Genomic DNA, 23800 nt, shown 5'->3' with positions numbered 1-23800 from the left:
AGGATAAAAAGTATTAAAGGAAGAGGCCGTGGCGCTCACTGAGCCTCTTCTACCAGCTGATCAGTGGGGCTCCCAGGTGTCGGACCCCCGCCGATCTGTTATTGATGACCTATCCAGATTTCCCGGATAACCCCTGTACGGCCGTGTGCATTCGGCCTTGAGCGGTCCGTGGTAACACGGCCTGGATTCCTGCTGAGAGCAGGAGCGCACGGCATCATTGGTTGCTATGACGCCGTGCGCTTCATGCCGCCGCTGCACTACAGTAATACACTCGTATGATCTATATGCATTCGGCCTAAGTCTTGTGTATAGGCCCTTAGGTCAAGGATATGGGGGAAAAAATAACACCCTGTGGATTATGGAAGGTGACAACGGATATGTGCAGATTTCAGGCTTACATTTGTAGTTGTCAGTTAGTGATAAAATTCTACTTGATGATGCAGTTTCTGCCTGACACAAACATTTACAAGAGCAAACAGCAGGGTTACAGCACTAAAAGATCTCTTCCGATGTTACCCAATCTTGGACTATTACACATCCGCACAGAACAAGTTTAGACATGTGACCAGATCACTTCCCCTCTATACAAACTACACCATTTCATCACCATTCGCATGCACATTTTCTCCTCCTGGCAACAGTCCAGAATACACAGAGGACATAACATGGAGCCTCTGCAGTAACTGCCAAGAACCAGTTCTCCGAGAAGGATTTAAAAAAAAATGTTTGTCTCTGACATTTCTATCATTTCTGGAGGGACTCGAAGTTCCAGAATAAGCAGAAAATTTTGATTTTACATGATAAATATATATTATACACACATTTTCCTTCAAAATTTCTATTAAAAAACAAGGCTTCAATTACCATACAGGCCCAATTATTTTAGGACATCCATACAAGAGCCTTATGGAGGTACCTGTACCCACTATAATCCCTCATGACTAGTGTAGAGGGAACTTGCGTTTCAAGTTGGGCGTACAAGGTTCGGGTTATCTAAGAATTCTGCTATGGATTTGGCTATGGTCCATGGTAGCGGAATCCATAATAGAATTCTTAGATAACCTGAACCTTGTACCCCCCAACTTGAAACACAGGTTCGCCCATCCCTACTCATGACCATCAAATTTGGTGACCAAACGTCTGCACTAACTGGATGCAAATGAATTCCCCATACTCCTCCATGTATATCAGAAAGGCCAACATTGCTGAGATGTCAGCTCCCTTGGGCTGTTGACTCGTTCACGTAAATGATCAACGTATTTTCAACAAACTTTTCATAAATCAAAATAACGGGAGCAATGTAAACTTTGCAATATCCTTCAGAGAAAATGCCTCTGTCTTTCTAGCATCTCATGCCTCCCACCCTCCTCTCTCCATAGGGAGTATGTAATCTGATCCTTCAGTAAGTGACTGAATTTAGAACGAGGGTGAAAAACAATTTTCTCTAATATTATATATTACAAAGTTTCTTTTCACCTGTACTATTCATTTATACAAAGTTTGTTGAAAGTACAGTGACCATTTAAGGATTTACACAGGCAGACTGAGCACCGATCAGCACTGGGGTTGTATCTCTGCACAGTATGACACTATGCAATCAGTGCTGCCAGTGTCAAACTGTGCAGAGAAATATCACCAACTGGTAGAAGGAATAAAACAGGAATGACACAGCAAAGAGAGTTTAGAATCAGTCATAACTTCTAGTAGAAATAATAAAGGAATGCAACATATATGCTCCAGAATGCAAGCAGTAACTACAGTTCCCTTTATAGGGGACGACAGAGCAGCATATTGTCGGGAGGGAAGCGTTTGCCGGCAGCGGATCGTGTTTACACAGCCTGATCTGCTGCCAGTAAACGATCATTTTTGTGTCCGCACAATCGATTCAATTACCTAACGAACTAGCGTTTCTATGAACGCTCGTTAGCGATTATCTTTGGCATTCTGGGCCCGTCTAAAGGGCCCTAAAAACGGACATGTCAGGAGACCTGTAGAGCTGATACAATAGAAGGAATGTTTGGTGTCTGTCCTTTGAAGGATTAAAGGATATTTAAGGTGGATTTACACAAACCAATTAACGGGCAGATTACTGGTAACGACTGTTCCTGCGAACGCTCATTCAGAACAATCTACCCGTGTAAGTGTGCCCGTGTAGTGTCAATCTTTCAGCTACTCTTGAAAATAAAGATTTTTCTTTCAGGTGACAGATACCCATTAAAGGGCTATTCAAGAAAAAAAATATATATATAACATTTCCTGGTATGCATCTGTGGATACAGCTGCCCCCCTCTAGGATGAGTGAGTTACACTGTAGTATCCCAGTGACCTGGGATGGTAAATATTTTTTTTATTGCTATTATTTCAACACTATCCATGTTTAAAAAAAAAAAAAAAAGTTAAAAGGGTTTTCTGGGATTTTAATATTGATGACCTATCCTCAGGCTAGGTCATCAATATCAGATCGGCGGTGGTCCGACACCCAGCACCCCCGCCAATCAGCAGGTAAGGCCGTGCTCCGTGCAAGCGCAGCCCTTGCCTGTTTGTTTACCTGCTCGCCGTCGACAGCGCAGCAGTGAGCAGCTATAATTACAAGACATCCCATTCTTTTTAATGGGACGGCTCGTTCCTTCAACCAGCTGATTGGCAAGGGTGTCGGACCCCCGCCTATCTGATATTGATGACCTATCTTGTCATCAATATTAAAATCCTGGAAAAACCCCTTTAAAGGGGTTGGAACATTGGTGGCATATCGCTCTTTTACTTGATATTCCAACTCTTTGACCCACACCTATCTCTAGAACGGAGTGCCCAAAGTTTGGGAAAGCGCACCAAGTTATTGCACCATGTGCTGCTGCCCTCCATTCATTTCTATGGGAGCTCTGAAAACAGCCAAGTGGTGCGCTCAGCTAGTTTCAAGAGTCCTATAGAAATGAATGGAGAGCTTGCCGCGCAAGAGTAGCCACTGCTCCATTCACTTCTATAAAACTGCCAGAAATAGCCAAGCCAGCTCAACTATTTTCGGCACTCCAATAGAAATGAGCGGAGGATGGCTGTGCATGTGCTGTGCGCTCTCATTCTCTCTGGGAGCTTCCTTCTAGAGATAGGTGCGAGTCCCAGAGGTGGGACTTGCACTTATCTGACATATCACAGTGATATGACACCAATATTTGAGGTGAGACAACCCCTTTAATATAGATGACATATCCTCAAGAGAGGTCATCAATATCACATCGGCAGGGGTCCAACTCCAGGCCCTCCCGCCGATCGGCTATGGCACTCGTGTGAGCACTGCTTCCTCTTCAGGTCACCTGCAGTGTCATTACAACCCATTCAAGTGATGGAGCAGACATAATATGCAGCTAATAACTACACATAATATTTCTATCTATATTGCAGTCTCTATGCAAGTGCCTATTTATAAGCTATCCGAACATCTCACCCCTGCAGGTGCTACACCCAAGATAAGCACTCCAGGACTGGATCTTCCAAAATATTACATAGAAATACTTGGTTTTTTATTTCACGGTGTATGTATAATACATGATTTGTACAATTCCAACATTCCCAATGTGTATATTGAATATCAAAGAATAAAAAAGCGGATATTGAAATAATTAATCCCCTCGAATTTGAGAGCTACATGGACCAATTCCCAGAGAACGGGCTGGCTCTCAAGCCTACAAGTTTTCTGCTGCGAGAATTTTTTTGCCTTTCCCCTAAGGTATTAAAAATCTCAGGTCTGCATTTTAGCTGCCAAAACAATGTTATAAAGTTAATACAAATGGTGTAACATATTCAGATACTACTCCAGTTTAAACTAGGTTATTAGGTTGGGATTTTGCTCCCAGAAACAGATTTCCTCCTTGGGGGATCAGCTGCTTATCCCTAAGGCCAGTAGGCTTTTACCTATATGAAATCCAACAGATTATTATATTTTATATTATTTAGCTATTCATCTTTGATTGCCTGGTGATGACAAACGCTGGAAATATTTAGCCACCAAGTCTTTGTACCTTGCACAACACAAGGACTTACTTCATAGGCTTCTAAGTTTAAAGGGGATGTCCAAGTTATTTTTATTGATGGGTCAAGTGACTTCCTTGTTGTGCGAGACATCACCATGTAGCCAAACCCTAAGGCCCCTTTCACACGGGCGTTGCGGGAAAATGTGCGGGTGCGTTGCGGGAACACCCGCGATTTTTCCGCGCGAGTGCAAAACATTGTAATGCGTTTTGCACGCGCGTGAGAAAAATCACGCATGTTTGGTACCCAAACCCGAACTTCTTCACAGAAGTTCGGGCTTGTGATCGGTGTTCTGTAAATAGTATTATTTTCCCTTATAACATGGTTATAAGGGAAAATAATAGCATTCTGAATACAGAATGCAAAGTAAAACATCGCTGGAGGGGTTAAAAAAAATAAAAAAATGTTTAACTCACCTTAGTCCACTTGATAGCGCAGCCGGCATCTGCTTCTGTCTCCTTTCTTTAGGACCTGGGTAAAGGACCTTTGATGACTTCACTCCGGTCATCACATGATCTTTTACCATGGTGAATCACCATGGTAAAAGATCATGTGACGTACCATGTGATGACCGGAGTGACGTCATCAAAGGTCCTGTAACTGTATTTAAAGAGGACCTTTCACCGATTCTTACCCTATGAACTAACTATACAGACATGTAGAGCGGCGCCCGGGGATCTCACTGCACTTACTATTATCCCCGGGCGCAGCTCCGTTCTCCTGCTATGCCCTCCGGTATCTCCGCTCACTAAGTTATAGTAGGCGGAGATACCAGTCCCTAAGTTATGGTAGGCGGAGTCTGCCCTAGCGCTGGCCAATCGCAGCGCAGAGCTCACAGCCTGGGAGGTTATTTTCTCCCAGGCTGTGAGCTCTGCAATGCGATTGGCCAGTGCGAGGGCAGACTCCGCCTACCATAACTTAGGGAACGGAGATACCGGAGGGCATAGCAGGAGAACGGAGCGGCGCCCGGGGATAATAGTAAGTGCAGAGAGATCCCCGGGCGCCGCTCCACATGTCTGTATACTTAGTTCATAGGGTAAGAATGTAAGAATCGGTGAAAGGTCCTCTTTAATGCTCACCATAGGTCCTTCAACAAAGGAGACACAAGGAGATGCCGGGCTACGCGAGCAAGTAGATTAAGGTGAGTTAAATAATTTAAAAAAAAATATTTAACCTCTCCAGTGCTATTTTACTTTGCATTCTGTATTCAGAATGCTATTATTTTCCCTTATAACCATGTTATAAGGGAAAATAATAATGATTGGGTCTCCATCCCGATCGTCTCCTAGCAACCGTGCGTGAAAATCGCACCGCATCCGCACTTGCTTGCGGATGCTTGCGATTTTTACGCAACCCCATTCACTTCTATGGGGCCTGCGTTGCGTGAAAAACGCAGAATATAGAGCATGCTGCGATTTTCACGCAACGCATAAGTGATGCGTGAAAATCACCGCTCATCTGAACAGCCCCATAGAAATGAATGGGTCGGTATTCAGTGCGGGTGCAATGCGTTCACCTCACGCATCGCATCCGCGCGGAATACTCGCCCGTGTTAAAGGGGCCTAAAGATAGACCATCATATTATAAAACCCAGAAAGAGCGTCTTTCTAGTTTCTAACTTAAAGCGAACCTGTCACCATGATTTTGCGCATAGAGCTGGGGACATGGGCTGCTAGATGGCCACTAGCACATCTGCAGTACCCAGGTCCCATAGCTCTCTGCGCTTTTATTGTGTTAAAAAAAACGTTTTGAGTGATATGCAAATTAGCTGATATGAGTCCTGTAGCCGGAGATGAGTCAAGCGTCAAGGAGCCCAGCACCGCCCCGCGTCCTCCGAATCTCCTCCTTGCCGGCTGACGTCACAGAGCTGGAGCGCCGAAATCTCGTGATGCGCGAGCTAGCGCATGCGCAGTGTCGGCATCATGTTCATTCCCTGTGCTGGCATCAGCACAGGGAACGAACTACGCATGCACTAGCTCGTGCATCGCGAGATTTTGGCGCTCCAGCTCTGTGACGTCAGCCGGCAAGGAGGAGATTCGGAGGACGCGGGGCGGTGCTGGGCTCCTTGACGCTTGACTCATCTCCGGCTACAGGACTCATATCAGCTAATTTGCATATCACTCAAAACGTTTTTTTAACACAATAAAAGCGCAGAGAGCTGTGGGACCTGGGTACTGCGGATGTGCTAGTGGCCATCTAGCAGCCCATGTCCCCAGCTCTATGCGCAAAATCATGGTGACAGGTTCGCTTTAAAGGGAACCTGTCACTGGGATTTTGTGTATAGAGCTGAGGACATGGGTTGCTAGATGGCCGCTAGCACATCAGCAATATCCAGTCCCCATAGCTCTGTGTGCTTTTATTGTGTCAAAAAACCCGATTTGATACATATGCAAATTAACCGGAGGTGAGTCCTGTATGTGAGATGAGTCAGGGACAGGACTCATCTCAGGTTAATTTGCATATGTATAAAATCAGGTTTTTTTACACAATAAAAGCACACAGAGCTATGGGGACTGGGTATTGCGGATGTGCTAGCGGCCATCTAGCAGCCCATGTCCCCAGCTCTATACACAAAATCCTGGTGACAGGTTCCCTTTAAAGACAGTCTCCATCTAAAATAGATTTATATTTGAAAGCAATTATTAAATGAATGCTGGGCAAAAATGATACACCAGTGAAGCGGCATGACACCAGGATTGACAGAACACCAAGGAGAGAATGCGCCAACCCCAAGCCCTGCACTAAGCATAACACAACACCAGTGGGGGGGAACATTCTCATAAAAAATTTTTATACAGGGTCATTAAACCCATTCCTGGAATCATAATTGCATTTTTATTTAATTACAATCTTATTTTTAGGTGTCTAGGTTTTGTTTGAAAATGGCAGTGGGCCCTACTGTGGCTGTCACTCCGTAATGGGGGGCCCACTCTATGGCAGGAGATAAAACCCACTGAGGCTGCCCACTATATGTCAGAAGAAGGAATCCACTGAGGCTGCCCACTGTATGGCAGGAGAGGGAATCCACTGAGGCTGCCCACTATATGTCAGAAGATGAAACCCACTGAGGCTGCCCACTATATGTCAGAAGAAGGAATCCACTGAGGCTGCCCACTGTATGGCAGGAGAGGGAATCCACTGAGGCTGCCCACTATATGTCAGAAGATGAAACCCACTGAGGCTGCCCACTATATGTCAGAAGATGAAACCCACTGAGGCTGCCCACTATATGTCAGAAGATGAAACCCACTGAGGCTGCCCACTATATGTCAGAAGATGAAACCCACTGAGGCTGCCCACTGTATGGCAGGAGAGGGAATCCACTGAGGCTGCCCACTATATGTCAGAAGGAATCCACTGAGGCTGCCCACTCTATGGTAAGGGACGTGCCCCACTGTGGCTGTCACTCTATACTGTGACTGGTAGGGTATAGCAGTGGGCCCCAGAAGCTGCACAGTTGCTGAGGTGTGCATTATGAACCTACCCCTTAAGAATACCAGAAGTTACATGCTCTCGGTCAGCAGCCTATGGTTACAGAACTCCTCAGGATATAAAGATACAAACTATAAGCAAATATTTGTTTATGGCCGCAATACATGACAAATTTAAAAGCATTTATTTCTTCCCATAGCAAATGATTCAGCAGCAGGGCCTTAGTTTCCTGATCAGCTTCTAATGGGCAGTAACGCAGCACCCTGGCACCAGTAGTCTAGACTAAGTCAGCAGATACCTAAGTGACCTTGCACACAGAACAACACCGCAGGATCTGCCAATAAATGGACATGTGTCCTGGATGTTACACAAAGGGAAACTGCAATGAATTGTAGGGGACATTTTAATTAATGAGCTTTGAATTGATAAACTCCACCTATAAACTCCATCTAAATATTGCATGTTTGCCCATTCTTCTTTTGCAGATGCACATGATCTATTCTTCCCTGTTACCCGTCATTTCCGGCTGCAGAGGAAGATTCTCTTGGACGCATATATACACCTTTGCAGCTGAACATTTATTTTATTGCACCAACATACCTAAAATAAAACCATGAAATAAATAAAATAAATAAAAAAATGACACCACTAATTTATAACTACAGTTCAAACGCATACCTATGTGTCTCCATGGTTACAGATTACAAACAAAGAAGGATCTTGCAGTCAGGTTCCCCTCCCATCTCATGTATTATGGAGAGTGTGCAGAAGACAAAGGCTGGAATTTGTCAAGCCCTGCTCTCAATTTTGGCTCCAAAAACCTTTTGAAATTTATGGGGAAAATGTTTAAAAAATTTAGCATTGTTACTCTATTGACTCCAGTTTAGAAAATTGGGTAGGAAAATGGACGCGAGTTGTCTGTCTTGCTGATTTGCCCCCCTACACCCTTCAATTTACATCGGGAGTCGGGTATTTAAATATGGCACCAACTCGCACACGGCAGGGGCCTGCTGTTTTAAACAATAACATCGGTCTCATTCATTTAACCTCCGGAATATGACCAAGGCATCTGGGAGCTCAAAAATCCAGGAGCGTGCGCTCCTTGGCATGTAATGGCTTCCGGCTAGAGGGGATCGGGGGAGCTGGATGGTGTGTGTGCGACAGCCTTGGTCCCCCTGAATGAATTGAGGCTGTCACACATACAGTAGGCTCCTATGGAGCCCCGGCAGGGATCCATGGGAACACAGTAAAATTCTCCTAGACTCCAATGCTAATGCATTGCAGTGTATGAGATAAGCAATCTAATGAGCACTTGTTCAAGTTTCCTAGGGGAACTATTAAAAAGTGTAAAAGAAATAAAAAAGTAAAAACTAAATAAAATGATAATAATAATTTGTATATATATATATATATATATATATATATATATATACACACACATACACACATATACGGTGGCTCATGCAGCACTGGGGTCCTAGGTTTGAATCCGACCAAGGACAACATCTGCATGGCGTTTGTATGTTCTCCCAGTGTTTGCGTGGGTTTCTCCCACACTCCAAAGACATACTGATAGGGAACTTAGATTGTGAGCCCCGTTAGGGACAGTGTGATACTAATGTCTGTAAAGCGCTGCAGTAATATAGTAGTACTATGTAAGGGCATACAATAAATAAATAACCCCCCCCCCCTTCCCCAAAAATTAAAATACAAATAAGTAAACAATTAAAAAAAAATAAACATCATGGGCATTTTAAAATATAAAAAAATTTCCCATAGGGAAATGGTGTAACGAAAAATCGCAGATTCACTTTTGTCACTTCACCTCCCCCAAAAATTGATTAAAAAGTGATCAAAAAGTCATGTACATTCTAAAATTGAATCAATACGAACTACACATCATCCCACAAAAAATGAGACATCACACAGCTCCGTACACATACAAATAGAAATGTTATTGGGTTATGGCGATGCACAGGGGGAAAAAAATATAATTTCCAAAGTTTTTTTTTTTTTTCAGTATGAATGGGTTAAGCCAGATGTATCAACTGCAACTTTTTAAAAAGTCACAACCATTGTCATCATCTTAGTAAAAAAGTGGTATAAAAAGTGGAGTAACATCTAATAACACTAAGGTTGGACACATTATCACACATTTTGCAGCATATCATAAATTGGGTAGAAATTACAGCACACTGAATCCTGCAAAACTGACTTTCAAAATTCCCTTCATGATGAATCTGCTCCAGAGTTTGTAGTCTGTTCCCATGGAGACACATATGTCTGCAGAGGAGCTGTACACGCAAGACTATCGGCAAACATTTACATGCATTGGAGCTATACAATAAAGACAGCCTTTAATGGGTTGATTGATGGGAAATCCAGCATACCAGTCCCACGAGGACTTCTTTATTCTGCATGTTTCCAGTTCACTGTCACGGATGGTGTACAGGAAACAAGACAATGCAATACAATTAATGACTCACTGGATCCACAACTAAGGAACAAAAGGGAGACCCCTACATGAGTCCTGCCACTCTCCCTAATTGCTCAGCCTATGCGAACACCCCAAAGGTGGATGGGCGCATATCCACGTACCTCGGCTATCTAATACCTGAAGACCCTACAATAGTGAGGGGACACGACCACCGGCTCCCTACACAAGACACGGAGGGAGTCAGGGTCACCTGAAAATCCAGCAGACAGAAAATCACAAATAAAGGAACAGCACTTATCTTGCAGAGGACTGAGGAATAGAAACAGCATGCACACACACTCCAGGAAGTTGTATAAGCCGCAACCTAATGCATCATGGGGAGGAACTTAAAGGGAAGCAATCAGTCCAACTGCATGACAGCTGAGATAGACTAACGAGATGAGGAACTTAACCAAAACAAAGAAACTCAAGGAGGAGGATCTGGAAAGCTCCTGTCAGAGCTTCTCAACTGTCTGCGCCACCAATGTTTTTACTATTGGCCGGGATTGGGGTGGGGGCGCACTGCGCCACCAATGAAGATAAGTCTCTCATTCATATACAGGAGGCGGGAGCTGGCTGCAGAATCCCATAGCCGGCTCCCGACCTCTATGAGCGGTAGCTGCGATCCGTGGCACTTGAGGAGTTAACTACCGCGGATCGCAGCTATCGCTCATAGAGGCCGGGAGCCGGCTATGTGATTCTGCAGCCAGCTCCCGCCTCCTGTATATGAATGAATGAAAGGCTTATCTTCATTGGTGGCGCAGCGGCCACAGCCCCTCCCCTCCTCTTGTCTTCTCTTCTGTCATTGGCGGCAGCAGCAGCACAGGGGGAGGAGACACTGCTTCCTTCTCCCCTGTGCTGCGGAGGGAACACAGAACGCGCTGAGAGCAGCGCGTTCTGTGTTCCCCATACGTTATCGGTATATCGGCAAAATAGATGCAGATACCGATAACGTTCAAAATCCTCAATATCGGCCGATAATATCGGCCAAACCGATAATCGGTCGATCCCTATTTTATACCCCCCCCCCCAAATTTTACTTGCGGTCCTAGGGTTGGGTAGGGGCGTGGCCAGGGGAGGGGGGGTGAGTTCCACCACTTTTTCTCTGAGAAAAAAAAGCCCTGGTTTTACTAGATCTTTTTATAAGCTGCGGACTTCAGGTTTAGAGCGCCTTTTAAAGAGTATTAAACTGAGTCACAATCCAAGAACAATTACTTATATAAGGGCAATTACAACACACTGAAAATCTGCAAAGTAGCCGCACATGCCTGCCGAGGTATTAAATAATAAAATCCAACTCCTTCAGTAACTCTGCCCACCATTAGGCCTCTTGCACAAAAAAAAAAAAATTCTGTTTCCTTTCCGTTTTTTGCATTCCGTATATGGAACCATTCATTTCAATGGATCCGCAAAACAAATGGGAGGTACTCCGTATGCCTTCCGTTTCCGTATTTCTGTTCCGTTCAAAGATAGAACATGTACTAATATTGTCTGCATAACGGACAAGGATAGTACTTTTCTATCATGGGCCAGATGTTCCGTTCTGCAAAAAACGGAATGCCCACGGACGTCATCCGTATTTTTAGCGGATCGCAAAATACTGAAAAAGCCAGTGTGCAAGAGGCCTTATCCTGTTATAGCCTTTTGTATTCACTGCCACAAGCATAATACAGGCTGCCATAAACGGAGGCTTGTATTCTGCTGAGAAACAGATTAGACATTGTTCTGCACCCTCCTTACCCAATTATCACAATTGCTCCCGACAACATACACTAGAATTACTCAGATGTAAGTGAAGGATATTGTGCTGCATGTCTCAGTAAGTAAACGCATCAGAGCTCCGGGAAAATGCTACGATTCGTGACACTTGGGACATGATTAGGACAGGTTTTTAACCTCTAGACTACTCGTGCTTCAGATCTTAGATCCCAAGTCACGTCGCTCAAAACTTCGGATTCGAAGTCTCCGTCTCCATTGAGCATTAAAGTCTACGGCCTCCGATGAGGCAAAGTCAGTTATTCGCAAGACTTTGTTGAAAAACTTCGGTATTTGATTTTTAAAGTGGAAAACCACTTTAAAACTTGGATCGGAACTTGGCTTTGTTTCAACTGGTACCTCGGAACCGAAGCAGAGTTCAGATCCAAGTTTTAAAGTGGTTGTCTGAAGTCTGGCGCAGAGTGTGCAACGCTTCACTACTTCCACTCTGACACCATGCCCACATTTCTCTGCTCCACTAGCTGTGACCAAGGCCCAGGGTTGGACAGAAACACTAGCGCTGGCCTATGTTTTGTCACGTTAGAGCACCCTAATAAAGAAAGACCACTTCTGCAATATATGTATTTATGTTACTGAGGAGAAGTCCCTACTACTGAGCACCACAAAATACCACCCGGGGTGCCGACCAAGCGTTTTACACTTCCTTCATAGCACGACACCCTCCGATGAGTCACATTGTCATCTGTATAAGGGTGTTGTCTCTTCTATTGCAGCGGTTCCATACTTACCAACATTTCAGTTGGCAAAATCAGGGCATCTAAAGCCCTGCCTTTGGGAACACCTAGACCACACCCATGAACGCCACTTATGGGCAGGATTTTCATTAGCCACACCCATTTTCAGCCCAGGAATGCGCAAAATTTGCCTGGATTGTCTCTTAAAATCAGGGACAGTCCCGCCAAATTGGGGACAGTTGGCAGCTATGCAGTTCAAGTATTCTTATAAGCAGACAAAAATGGGTCATGATACCCCCCGTGTCTCGTTGAGGTTATCAGGTCCCGGCAGAACCTCCTCAATGCAGGACAACAGGTATGTTTCAGAGCTAAGTGGGAGAAAACCAAGATCTCATAAATGTGCAGTAAATGTGCAGCAAATTCTCCCCAACTTGCCTGGACTGTTACATAGCAAGCATACCAAGCCCTGTGTGTTCTGTGGTCACTGCTTCCTGATGATGTAAGACTATTACCAACTCTTCCAAGGACAAGAGTATACAAATATGCAGGGCGCAGTGTGCAGCATCTCCTGTGCCTTAGACCAGCCTCTGAAAGGTGTGTTCTGGGCCACACATCCCTATGTGATCCCTGAGCAAAGCAACATGGGACGTGTAATTAGCAGTACTACTGACTGCAGACAGGGACTTCTACAGTCGAGAAGATAGCCAGAAACTGGAAAAAGCAAGTTACAGCACAAAAAGGATCAGTTGAAGCTCTCCATTGCAAACAAGGACTAGCCTTGGTTGGCATTATGGGTACTGCAACAGCCTGCATATATCTGAATATAATTAACGTGGCACTCTGCTTTAAAATACCAGCCTATCTAAGGGACTCGGGCTGCAGGCATGAGGCATTCATGTATACATACAGCTGCTCTAGGAACAGGGTGCATGGGAAAGGCTTATTATATATAGAACAATGGTATTTTCCAGAGCCATAACTTATCACCCATCCACAGGATATGTGCTTGATCTCCGGGACTAGGGATCGAACGATATTGATTTTTTAGGGCCGATACCGATACCGATAATTTGTCAACTTTCAGGCCGATAGCCGATAATTTATACCGATATTCTGGGTATTTTTATTTTTGAGGAAAAAAAAAAATTCCTACACAAATCTGCTGAAAATTAATGTTTATTGTTAACGTGTATTATTATTTTATTTTTTTTGTAAATCTTTTTCATTTATACTTAATATTTTTGTGTTTTTTTTTTTTTACTAACTTTTAGCCCCCTTAGGGACTAGAACCCTTGTCCCATTCACCCTGATAGATCTCAGGTTTTTACTATTGGGGTGGGGGTGGGGGGCGCACTGCGCCACCAATGACTAATACTAGGGGGCTTGAGGGGGGGGGGGCGCACTGCGCCACCAATGTTTTTACTATTGGGGTGGGGGGCGCACTGCTTGAGGGGGGGGGGGCGCACTGCGCCACCAATGAAGATACCTCTCTTTCACATACAGGAGGCGGGAGCTGGCTGCAGAATCACATAGCCGGCTCCCGACCTCTATGAGCGGTAGCTGCGATCCGCGGCACCTAAGAGGTTAACTACCGCGGACCGCAGCTGCCGTTCATAGAGGTCGGGAGTCGGCTATGTGATTCTGCAGCCAGCTCCCGCCTCCTGTATTTGAATTAATGAAAGACTCATCTTCATTGGTGGCGCAGCGGCCACAGCCCCTCCCCTCCTCTTGTCTTCCGTCCTGTCATTGGAGGCAGCGGCAGCAGCATCACAGGGGGAGGAGACACTGCTTCCTTCTCCCCTGTGCTGCGGAGGGAACACAGAACGCGCTGAGAGCAGCGCGTTCTGTGTTCCCAATACGTTATCGGTATATCGGCAAAAAAGATGCCGATACCGATAACGTTCAAAATCCTCAATATCGGCCGATAATATCGGCCAAACCGATAATCGGTCGATCCCTATCCGGGACCCCCAATCAAATGGAGTGTCAGTCCCATAAATTCTGAATGGAGAAGCAGAGTCCATAGTGGAGCCCATGCCAGGACAGTACCCCTGTTATGGTGATCAGTGGGGGGCTCAGCAATCATAAAGTATTGCTTATACTGTAGATGGGTGATATGGAAAACCCCTTTAAAAGGGGTTGTCCGGGTCCAGAGCTGAACCCGGACATACCCATATTTTCACCCAGGCAGCTCCCCTGATGTTAGCATCGGAGCATATCATGCTCCGATGCACTCCCTTGCCCTTTTATTTACCATAACACACTTCCGGGCGGAGGCTTCCGTTTTAGAGGCTAGGGTAGCGCTAAAGGCCACCCCTCAGTGCCTGTGACATCACTGGGCTCACTGCTGGGCAGAAGGCTCCGCCTGGCATCCCAAAGGGGAGCCCGGTACATCACTGTATCTCCTGAAAATGCCTTTGCCTCGTGCGATTCAGCACAAGGCAAAGGAGAGCATCGGAGTATGAACTGCTCTGATGCTCAAGTCAGGGACGCTGCCGGGGTGAAAATGGAGGTATGAACCCGGACAACCCCTTTAAAGAGGACCTTTCACCGATTCTTACCCTATGAACTAAGTATACAGCCATGTAGAGCGGCGCCCGGGGATCTCTCTGCACTTACTATTATCCCCGGGCGCCGCTCCGTTCTCCTGCTATGCCCTCCGGTATCTCCGTTCCCTAAGTTATGGTAGGCGGAGTCTGCCCTAGCGCTGGCCAATCGCATTGCAGAGCTCACAGCCTGGGAAAAAATAACCTCCCAGGCTGTGAGCTCTGCGCTGCGATTGGCCAGCGCTAGGGCAGACTCCGCCTACCATAACTTAGGGACTGGTATCTCCGCCTACTATAACTTAGTGAGCGGAGATACCGGGAGAACGGAGCGGCGCCCGGGGATAATAGTAAGTGCAGTGAGATCCCCGGGCGCCGCTCTACATATCTGTATAGTTAGTTCATAGGGTAAGAATCGGTGAAAGGTCCTCTTTAAGTACAGGACAAGCCTGCATTATATGATGGAGCATAATAGAAAGGTGAGCATACACTAAGTGATATACAGGAGCTAATGAACACAACAGGTTTATTCCAGCACAGGTTTTAATCAGACACTATCATTACCACAGATGGAATGCACTTATAACCCCACAGTTATACATGCTCATTTAAATGGGGCCTTTGGTATATAAGTAGTCAATGTGTCAGATGTACAGGTACTAGAGTAGATGAGAAGATGGCAAAATATATTGTACAAAATTTGGGAAGACAGAAGCAAATACTGTATTTTTTGGACTAGAACGCCGCTTTCAGATGAGCGCATTTGCAATGCGTATATAGTCCGGATTTAATGTACCAGAATCCTCTGCTAATGTTAATGAATGAAGCTATTCACAAGGGCATATAATTTCCATCAGTACTTGAAATCCTCAGCGTGTTCGAGTTTTGTGCAGATTTGTTTCCAAATACGCACATTACAGTCTGTGCAGTGCATAAATAATGAAGGAAGGAAGAAATACGCATGTAAATCCTGAAGCAATCCTGATGGTATATCATCAGGATCCTGAGCCAGAACACTGTTGAATTTCAATGCGTTCTTCTGAAAGCGGCCTAAGACACACTTTTTCCCCCCAAAGGCGGAGGAAAAATGGCAGGAGACGCGGGGAGGGGCGAGTGAAGCGCTGTACTCACCGCTCCCTGGACTACTGCTGGGGATTGCACTGGATGAGGTGTATGTAGGCGCACACTATGGCCTGACGCTGTTCGACTTCAAGTCACAGTGCAGCACTAGGCCGGCAGAAGGCCAGGGAGAGGTGAGTGCAAGAGCATTTTTTTTTGTTTGATGGAGCTTGGGTGTCTGATACAGAGGTCTACAGGGTAAGTGGGGCACCAAAGCTGATGCCAGATGCACAAGGAAGAATGGATAATAAGAATGATACAGACACACATATATATATATATATATACACACACACTGCTCAAAAAAATAAAGGGAACACAAAAATAACACATCCTAGATCTGAATTAATTAAATATTCTTCTGAAATACTTTGTTCTTTACATAGTTGAATGTGCTGACAACAAAATCACACAAAAAAAAATATGGAAATCAAATTTTTTAACCCATGGAGGTCTGGATTTGGAGTCACCCTCAAAATTAAAGTGAAAAAACACACTACAGGCTGATCCAACTTTGATGTAATGTCCTTAAAACAAGTCAAAATGAGGCTCAGTAGTGTGTGTGGCCTCCACGTGCCTGTATGACCTCCCTACAATGCTTGTGCATGCTCCTGATGAGGTGGCGGACGGTCTCCTGAGGGATCTCCTCCCAGACCTAGACTAAAGCATCTGCCAACTCCTGGACAGTCTGTGATGCAACGTGACGTTGGTGGATAGAGCGAGACGTGATGTCTCAGATGTGCTCAATTGGATTCAGGTCTGGGGAACGGGCGGGCCAGTCCATAGCATCAATGCCTTCGTCTTGCAGGAACTGCTGACACACTCCAGCCACATGAGGTCTAGCATTGTCTTGCATTAGGAGGAACCCAGGGCCAACCGCACCAGCATATGGTCTCACAAGGGGTCTGAGGATCTCATCTCGGTACCTAATGGCAGTCAGGCTACCTCTGGCGAGCACATGGAGGGCTGTGCGGCCCTCCAAAGAAATGCCACCCCACACCATTACTGACCCAATGCCAAACCGGTCATGCTGGAGGATGTTGCAGGCAGCAGAACGTTCTCCACGGCGTCTCCAGACTCTGTCACATGTGCTCAGTGTGAACCTGCTTTCATCTGTGAAGAGCACAGGGCGCCAGTGGCAAATTTGCCAATCTTGGTGTTTTCTGGCAAATGCCAAACGTCCTGCACGGTGTTGGGCTGTAAGCACAACCCCCACCTGTGGACATCGGGCCCTCATATCACCCTCATGGAGTCTGTTTCTGACCGTTTGAGCAGACACATGCACATTTGTGGCCTGCTGGAGGTCATTTTGCAGGGCTCTGGCAGTTCTCCTCCTGTTCCTCCTTGCACAAAGGCGGAGGTAGCGGTCCTGCTGCTGGGTTGTTGCCCTCCTACGGCCTCCTCCACGTCTCCTGATGTACTGGCCTGTCTCCTGATAGCGCCTCCATGCTCTGGACACTACGCTGACAGACACAGCAAACCTTCTTGCCACAGCTTGCATTGATGTGCCATCCTGGATAAGCTGCATTACCTGAGCCACTTGTGTAGGTTGTAGACTCCGTCTCATGCTACCACTAGAGTAAAAGCACTGGCAGCATTCAAAAGTGACCAAAACATCAGCCAGGAAGCATAGGAACTGAGAAGTGGTCAGGTCACCACCTGCAGAACCACTCCTTTATTGGGGGTGTCTTGCTAATTGCCTATAATTTCCACCTGTTGTCTATCCCATTTGCACAACAGCATGTGAAATTGATTGTCACTTAGTGTTGCTTCCTAAGTGGACAGTTTGATTTCACAGAAGTGTGATTGACTTGGAGTTACATTGTGTTGTTTAAGTGTTCCCTTTATTTTTTTGAGCAGTGTATATTGTGGGGACTCGCTCTGGTAGACAGGATTAGCGGACACAGTATAGAGGCAACAACAAGTTCTTTGGATCAAACAGTTCAGTGTTTCATTCACACTTTAGGCAAGTGACAAAGCAAGCAGTCATAATCAAACAAAAAGTCACCTAGTGGTGTTGGTGGTAATTCACATCATGCGGCAATTCTGCCTCAAAGAGTCCTTGCTGATAGCAGCACCAACCTGTTTTCATGCCAAAGAGGTAGCAAGCCTTTATCCAGACACAAGGCTCCCAGATCCCAACACAGAGACCTGGCTTCTGAGCCCAGCTGCCTATTTAAGGACAGCCAGGTGCTGCCAAAATCCGGTCCGGTATTTGACCTCACCTGGCTATAAATTGGCCCAGCAGCACATGCCGGGAGGAAAATACCTGTTCCCCCCCACACCAAACCTCTCACTGTGTCAAATACACTCCCCTCCCCCTTGTCCAACCCTAAGGGGGTGAACACACGCCAGACAGTGTACCCGGGACAGGGCATCCGCATTTCCCTATAACCGGCCTGCCCTGTGTTCTAGGGATCGACCGATATTGATTTTTTTAGAGCCGATACCGATAATCTGTGACCTTTTAGGTCGATAGCCGATAATTTATACCAATATTCTGTGCATTTTCATTTTTGAAAAAAAAAAAATCCTACACAAATCTGCTGAAAATGAACATGTTTATTGTAACGTTTAACTTTTTTTTTAGTAAATCTTTCTTTTTTATTTATACTTAATATTTCGGTGTTTGTGTTTTTTTTTTTTTTTTTTGTTTTTTACTAACTTTTAACCCCCTTAGGGGCTAGAACCCTTGTCCTATAGGGTAAATAGGACTTTACACTCTCCCTGATTTAACCGATCAGAGCCCCAGGATTACACTGCTAGGGCTCCGATCAGAAGCTGCCACTGCCACCAATGAGGAGGAGGGGACCCTGTGGCCACTGCCACCAATGATTAATACAGGGGGGCTTGGGGGGGGGCGCACTGCGCCACCAATGTTTTTAATACTGGGCTGGGCGGGGGGGGGCGCACTGCGCCACCAATGAAGATAACTCGCACATTAATTCATATACAGGAGGCGGGAGGGGTTAACTGCCGCGGATCGCAGCTACCGCTCTCAGAGGTCGGGTGCGGCTATATGATTCTGCAGCCAGCTCCTGCATCCTGTTGAATTTGAATGGAGTGAGTTAACATCATTGGTGGCGCAGTGACCACAGCCCCTCCCCTTCTCCTCTCTCCTCTTATTGGTGGCAGCGGCAGCAGCGGCACAGGGGGGAGGGAGACACTGCTTCCCTCTCCCCTGTACTGCTGAGGGAACACGGATCGCGCTGACAGCAGCGCGATCCTTGTTCCCGATTCGCTATCGGCATATCGGCAAAATATATGCCAATACCGATAACTGTGAAAATCCGGAATATCGGCCGATAATATCGGTAAAACAGATAATCGCTCGATCCCTACTGTGTTCCACTGAAAACATAAATTTTTTTAGGGAGAGAAACCATCAGGTCACCCGAGCATTTCTGTCCTTGGCCTGGCTCATCCACTTGAGAGGGGAGTGGTCAGTCACCAGGCAGAATTTTCTCCCCAATAAATAATAGCGGAAAGATTCTAGTGCTCAGGCACTCTCTCTCCACTATACTATACTGGGTCTCGGCTGGGGTCAGCTTACGGCTGAGGAAGACAATGGGATGCTTCTCCCCGTTGACTTCCTGAGACAGTACAGCACCGAGGCCTACTTCTGAGGCATCGGTCTGTACTATAAACTCCCTTTTGAAGTCAGGCATCACCAAAACCGGGGACCTGCACAGAGCCGACTTCAAAGCAGAGAAAACCTCTTCCGCCCGATCATCCCAGCGAACCATCATTGACTTGTGTCCCTTCAAGAGCCCTGTCAAGGGCGCGGCTAGAGTAGCAAAGTGGGGGACAAACCTCATGTAATAGCCCACCATTCCCAGGAATTACTTTATTTGCCTAGTGGTGACAGGTCGGGGCCAATTCCGTATCATCTCTATTTTGGGGTTTGATGACTCCGGGCCCAATGATATAACCCAGGTACTTGGTCTCTTCTAACCCCATCGCACATTTTTTGGGGTTAGCGGTTAGGCCAGCTTTCCGAAGGGAGTCCACTACAGCCTGCACTTTGGGCAGGTGACTTTCCCAGTCGGTACTTTGGATGACAATATCCTCCAGGTAAACCGAAGCGTACCGACGATGTGGATGAAGCACAATGTCCATTGGACGTTGAAAAGTGGCGGGGACGCCATGCAGACCAAAGGGTAAGACCTTATATTGATACAGCCCCTCAGGCGTGATGAAGGCAGTTTTCTCTTTGGCAGCCTCCGTTAAGGGCACCTGCCAGTTCCCTATTTGTGAGGTCCAAAGCAGAAAAATACCGGGCTTGTCCTAACCTCTCGATGAGCTCATCCACCGGGGGCATGGGTGCCAGGACAGATCCGTTTGGCTCAGTTTCCTCAGACAGACACTGAAGTGGAATGGAGACTGATCGGAGGCAAACTGATTCATTCTGAGCGGATCCTTTTCCATTCAGAATGCATTAGGGCAAAACTGATCCATTTTGGAACTCTTCTGAGAGCCCTGAACGGATCTCACAAACGGAAAGCCAAAAACGCGAGTGTGAAAGTAGACTAATTAACCAAAGTCTCTTGCTACTTCGGGTGATACGAACTTTGCCTACAGAGCCAATACATTTTAATGCTATATGAAAACAGCAATAAAAACAAAGGTTTTGAATGAATCAACTTCAGATCCAAAGGTCGATTCGCTCAAGCCTACCTATAAGGTTTGGGTTTAGCTCTGCCTTGCTGTAAAACAGCTCCTGACACATATAGACCCATATATTAGACACCCAGGAAATGAAGCATTGCATCTTGACCAGTGACCTCAATGGGCCATCTGTGCAGCGTAAAGCAAATGCCCTAGTAAAGCCGGCCGAGAATTCAGGGAAAACAGCCAGCCCTCCCAAACCCTATATATATAATGCATATGTTGTTAAAGGGGTTATCCTGAAAAAGATAGTGATGACGTATCCTCAGGATAGGTCATCATTATCACATCAGCAGGGGTCCGAGTCCCGGCTGATCAGCTTTTACAGGGTACGACTGTGCTCACTGGAACTCTGGTGACTGATGCAGGCTGCCAGGAGATTTCCAAGGACAGCGCCGTACCTCGTATAGTGGCAGTGCTTGGTATTGCAGCTGAGCCCCATTGACTTGAATGGGTCTGAGCTGCAACTAGGCCATGTGACCGATGTACAGTGATGTCACTGGCCTAGGAAGAGGCTGCGGCGCTCAAAGCCTCTTCTCACAGCTGATCGGCGGGGGTCCCAGAGGATAAGTCATAAATATTGTTTCCTGGATAAAACCTTTAATGGCAGAGAGGAGGGGAAGGAGAAAGAAGGGGGTGTCTGGCAGCGGCTTGTCTCCCCAGAACAAAAAAAATCCAACATGTCCAACCCTTGGGGGCCTGAGGTGATAATACTGAAATCACATAAAGCTAACGTATATGGTCAACTCTAAGCGGTTGTCCAGTATCAGGAGGACAGCGGGCAACACAGGGGACCAGTCTGCAACAAAGAAGCAACCATTACTTACCTAGCAGACCCCGCGCCGCTGCCCCGGGCCAGGACCTGCAGCAGCAGTGCGGGATCTGGCTAGTGAGTAATGATCACTTCTTCATTGCAGGCAGATTCCCTGTGTTGTCCACTATCCTCCTGTAACTGGGCACCCCCTTTAAGGCATGTCCAATAAGATTAAAGGGGTTGTCTGTGCTATCCTCAGGACAGGTTATCAATATCAGATCGGCCGGGGTCCGACAATCAACTTGGCTGCAGTGCTCGTGTGAGTGATGTGCTCTTCAGCGCCTCTCTTGTAGTGGAGGTGTAGTGTAATTACGGCTTCCTCAGCCGCTCGAACGGGACAACCAGTCGTAATGACATTGCGCTACCACTTCAGGGTGGTCAGGTACCTACTGGGGAGGACACAGCGCCCCTTCAAACAGATGATCAACGGAGATGCTGAGAGTCAGACCCCTTGTCTGAGGAAAGGTCATCAAGTTGGCCCACCCCAGCAGGCCAATCGATGCCAATGGCATGTTTGGCTTTTGGCATGTGCCCATTGGTGCATTGTGGAATTTTTTATTATTTATATTTGGATGTCATCATTTTGTACTTCCCAATAATTGCATCACCGAAAAAAAAAAACTTCACGTATAAAAGCCTTCCGTTTATCAGACCTAATGAGGACAATGTAGTCTTGAAAGCTTGGACTCTGTGCCCATGGGTTCGCCAGTAAAAACTTTGGCAACCTTTTCCGTAGGTTATATAACGCCAGCCTATTCCGCAGCGCTGTTCCTTCTTACCTAGGCTTTACAATCGCTACGTAAAAAATACATATATAAGATCAAAGCCATCAATACAGAAGAACCTAAAGTACATACCTCCTTGGGTGTTGACAGGTGTCACAATGATCCCTTTCGCCTCCGTAACAGGGGAGTCCAGCCCATAGCGCCCAGTGTCAAGTACAGGTTTGCTGCCAGGCTCCTGCGCAGTCACATTCACAACGGCATTGTAATATTCCACATTGGTGGTCTCGGACGCACCGCGGACCACTGAACAGGGCAAGAGGACAAGTAAAGGCAAACAGTTCAGATACCGGATCGACCGCCTTGGTATCATTTTCTGGCTGGTTAGAGAGAAAAAAACAACAATCCTTTTTGGTAGAAACCAAGTAAAAGTGCAAATATGCAAAACTATGGTGTGTGACTGAAGACTTTGCGTAGTATCCAGGTCGGCGTGCGAGACCCTCACATTATTACAGCAAAAATCAAATCATACAATCAGCACGCTTAATCTTGGCACACCTCACATGAAGAAGGACCAGCTTGACAGAAAACGGAGGCTGATGGGATCTGAAGCACAGCATGCAGTCATAATCCAATTATTGGGCAAAGCACACACACAAAGAGATGCCCTCTGACATAGCCACCCTCCAAGGAGGTAGGTACATCCATAGAAGGGTGCTGGATCTCAGGGGCACATTCTGGGAGGGTAGAATGACAGGGTGTCACATGGGTCCCTGCAGCTGGCACAAGGTGGCAATCTCCCCCCCACCCCCCTCCCCAGGCAGCTGGATTGCAGCTGTTCAGAGAAAGCGGTGCAGGAACTTTTCCTCCTCTCTTAAAAGGCGCAGTCTGTGCTGGGATGACAGTAGGTTGTCCGCAGCGGTAAGTGAGCTCCGGAACCTGGCGGCTGGAGGTGACACGGCACACACAGCCCTCCCGAGCTGCCACTGCTGCCGCCGCCGGCGCAAGCAGTCTGAGGGCAGGAGGCGTGGCTAGACAGAGAGGAAGGGGATAGCCCCTCCCCCTCATGTGATCACCGTCTGTAATTCTTTGCTAGAGGCCGATGTTGTTGTTACTCAGCGCATGCGCAGTAGAACGAGAACTCTCTTTCTAGTACTGTTTTCTCCAACCAATGTTTGTAGTAATAACGTGGTCAAAGCTCTGATTTTATATACTAGATTACTAGACTGCTGGATATTATGTAGAGCGTTTGCCCTAAAATCGATACTTTCCTGGTAATTTTTTAGACAGGAAAAGCTGGGTGACCACCAAAATGGCTCCCGTCTGAATATTAGACTCTCCAAGTGCTCTATATTTGGCAGTATAGCAGACCTCCCTCTTTTGGAGGGACAGTCCCTCTCTGTTCATTAACTGTCCCTCTCTTTGATCTGAGGTATAGATATCTGTATATTAGAGCCCACCTTGTATATTATTTCATTATTTGATACCATTTTGATTTTAGAAATGTCTATATTCAGTTCATTTTTTGCGCTATTTGTGTAAAAGCAAACTAC

At 46.3% G+C, this 23800-nt stretch overlaps 1 protein-coding gene across 3 annotated transcripts in view; it reads right to left on the bottom strand.

The window, feature by feature from the left end:
- The window catches only part of RNF130 (ring finger protein 130), a 259424-nt gene extending 236219 nt beyond the window's left edge, over positions 1 to 23205 (bottom strand). For all 3 annotated transcript variants that reach the window (XM_040440821.1, XM_040440813.1, XM_040440828.1), the window contains exon 1: positions 22383 to 23205. In XM_040440821.1, coding sequence (XP_040296755.1) covers positions 22383 to 22620 — 238 coding nt within the window. In that variant the 5' untranslated portion in view covers positions 22621 to 23205. The remainder of the gene's footprint in view (positions 1 to 22382) is intronic.
- Between the last annotated feature and the right edge of the window lie 595 nt (positions 23206 to 23800).

The sequence above is a fragment of the Bufo bufo genome, chromosome 1, assembly GCF_905171765.1.
Source record: "Bufo bufo chromosome 1, aBufBuf1.1, whole genome shotgun sequence".
Lineage (NCBI taxonomy): Eukaryota > Metazoa > Chordata > Amphibia > Anura > Bufonidae > Bufo > Bufo bufo.
Note: the sequence above shows the minus strand (reverse complement) of the source record. Positions and strands in the feature narration are given on the sequence as shown.